The sequence below is a fragment of the Vollenhovia emeryi genome, unplaced genomic scaffold (assembly GCF_000949405.1).
Source record: "Vollenhovia emeryi isolate VEMERY1.0 unplaced genomic scaffold, V.emery_V1.0 DF941220.1, whole genome shotgun sequence".
Taxonomy (NCBI): Eukaryota; Metazoa; Arthropoda; class Insecta; order Hymenoptera; family Formicidae; genus Vollenhovia; species Vollenhovia emeryi.
Genome location: NW_011965146.1, coordinates 1 through 2,458, shown reverse-complemented (window position 1 = coordinate 2,458; position 2,458 = coordinate 1). Strand labels below are relative to the sequence as shown.

The following is a 2,458-nucleotide window of genomic DNA, read 5'->3' as shown; positions in this document are numbered from 1 at the left end:
GTTCGGAGGAGGTGACTCGATTTCGGCCGTTCAAGAACTTGCAAAGCAGACACATCAACTCTACATGGCGGGCGGTTTTCCGTTACAAAAGTGGGTGAGCAATCATCCAGATGTCCTCCGCTCAATCGCACCGGACAAACAAGCTCATACGACATCTTGTCAAATCAATGAAACACCCATTACGAATATACTCGGGTTGTGCTGGAACTCTTCTACCGACACGTTCCATTTCACCTTAGCATCTACATCTCTTGCCGAGATTACAAAACGACGAGTGTTATCCTCTATCGCAAAATTGTTTGACTCTCTGGGATTAGTGTCGCCTGTCATCATCAAGGCTAAAATCATCATGCAAGAATTATGGTCCATCAAGATCGGCTGGGACGAACCGTTACCCTCTCATGTCGCCGTAAAGTGGCGTGAATTTGTGGAAGAGCTTCATGATATGCCTTGCCTATCCTTCCCTCGTTGGATAGGCATTGCAGATAATCATGCCGTGAAGGTTCACGGGTTTTGTGACGCGTCCAAGCTCGCTATTTGCGCAGCAATTTATATCCGCGTTTTCTCCAGCCATGGAGACCTCACGTCTCATTTAGTGGTTTCTAAAACCAAGGTCGCCCCACTTAAACGACTAACCGCGCCTAGAGCTGTCTGGTGCGGTGCTCTTGACTAAGCTTGTCGATCGCATACTCGCAATTTGGACTCTAAATTCTCAAGCAATCTATCTCTGGACCGATTCTGCAATCACTTACACCTGGATCAACAATCACCCTTCACGTTGGAAGGACTACGTCCATAACAGAGTGCGGTTTATCCAAGAAACACTGCCGCAAGCAATATGGAAATTTGTACCGGGAACGGACAACCCGGCGGACTGTGGCACTCGCGGACTGTCTCCTAATCAACTCGCCAATCACTCTATCTGGTGGACCGGACCATCGTGGCTCCTGCAAGAGCCCTCCTCCTGGCCTCATCCACCTCAATTATGGATCCAAGAAACTATGTTAGAAAAGCGATTTACTCACGTTGCGGTCATAGCCCCTCGCAAATTAACTGAGCCATGGGACTTGCTGCAACGATACTCCAATCTAAATCGACTAATTCGAATCACTGCCTGGTGCCGAAGAGGCGTCACCCGCTTCCGACGTGCCTTGACTACTCCATCTGGCCCGCTAACCACGCACGAACTAAAGGCAGCCATGGAATTCTGGATCCAGGCAATTCAAAGGATTCATTTTGATCATGAGCTCACCATTATGACAAGGGGCGAAATACTTCCGCGCTCGAACTCACTCGTACGCCTCACTCCGATCATCGACTCAAACGGTCATCTCCGTGTCGGCGGGCGCCTTAACTCATCTCTGCTGTCGCCTGAAGCAACGCATCCACTCATTCTTCCCCGAAAATCGGCGCTAACTTCTCTTATCATCTCTGATGCGCACATTCGAACAATGCACGGAGGCACACAGGTGACCTTGACATTTTTACGAAATAACTATTGGATCATTGGAGGACGAGCCCCAGTCCGGTCTCACATCTTAAACTGCGTGAAATGTGCCAGATATCGTCAGCAAAGGGCTCAACAACTGATGGGTCAGCTTCCCATCGAACGCGTGACTCCATCTCGCCCTTTCTTACACACCGGCATTGACTACGCCGGGCCTCTTATCATCAAGACATGGAAAGGAAAAATGCTAAATCATACAAGGCATACATTTCCTTATTCGTTTGTCAGGTCACCTCCGCAGTGCATTTGGAACTGGTCACTGATTACACAGCTGACAGATTCATCGCAGCCTATAAAAGATTCACATCACAAAGGGGAATTTGCGCTACTTTGCGTAGTGATTGCGGCACTAATCTGAAGGAAGCAGACTCTGAGCTCAACCGGCTATTCTCCTCGGCTACCACGGAATGCGGAGCATTAGCAACTCTCTTGGCTAACTACTGGACTCAACAGCTATTCAACCCACCAGCCTCTCCTAATTTGGAGGGACGTTGGAATCAGGGGTCAAATCCGTGAACTCTCATCTGAAACGAGTACTCGTATACCTCTCTCCTCAAAGGTCTTGTAGACAAAATCTATCTGTTCCCACTCAAACAACATCATTTATTCGTTAATTGACATTAACGAAGGCGGGCGGAAATGTTCAGAAAAACAGTATGAACGTTCCGTTCAGAGTGAGTGGGAACGCTCAAGAGTTCAATTTGAAAAGAGCGGGCGGCCTACAACTCTAGCCGCACGGGGCCTCGGCCTCAAACCAAGCGGTGTCACTCTTTCTCTTTCTCTCCGCTCTCTGTCTCTCTCTCTCTGCGACAAGTTTCGTCGCGCGGCCGCTGACGCAATCGTGTCAGTATGGCCAGTGTTCTCTTGATCTTCCGATGCGTCGGAAGTGCTCGGTACCGAATCTCTCTCTCTCTCTCTCTCTCTCTCTCTCCCTCTCTCCCTCTCTCTCTC

The 2,458-nt window shown here is 49.2% G+C and overlaps 1 protein-coding gene across 1 annotated transcript; it reads left to right on the top strand.

Annotated features, from left to right (window-relative positions):
- Positions 1 to 64: 64 nt before the first annotated feature.
- LOC105571094 lies at positions 65 to 2,023 on the top strand. Its single transcript, XM_012028566.1, has 3 exons — positions 65 to 659; positions 718 to 1,217; positions 1,736 to 2,023. Exons 1-3 carry the CDS (start codon positions 65 to 67, stop codon positions 2,021 to 2,023), a joined length of 1,383 nt encoding a protein of 460 aa, XP_011883956.1.
- Positions 2,024 to 2,458: the final 435 nt, after the last annotated feature.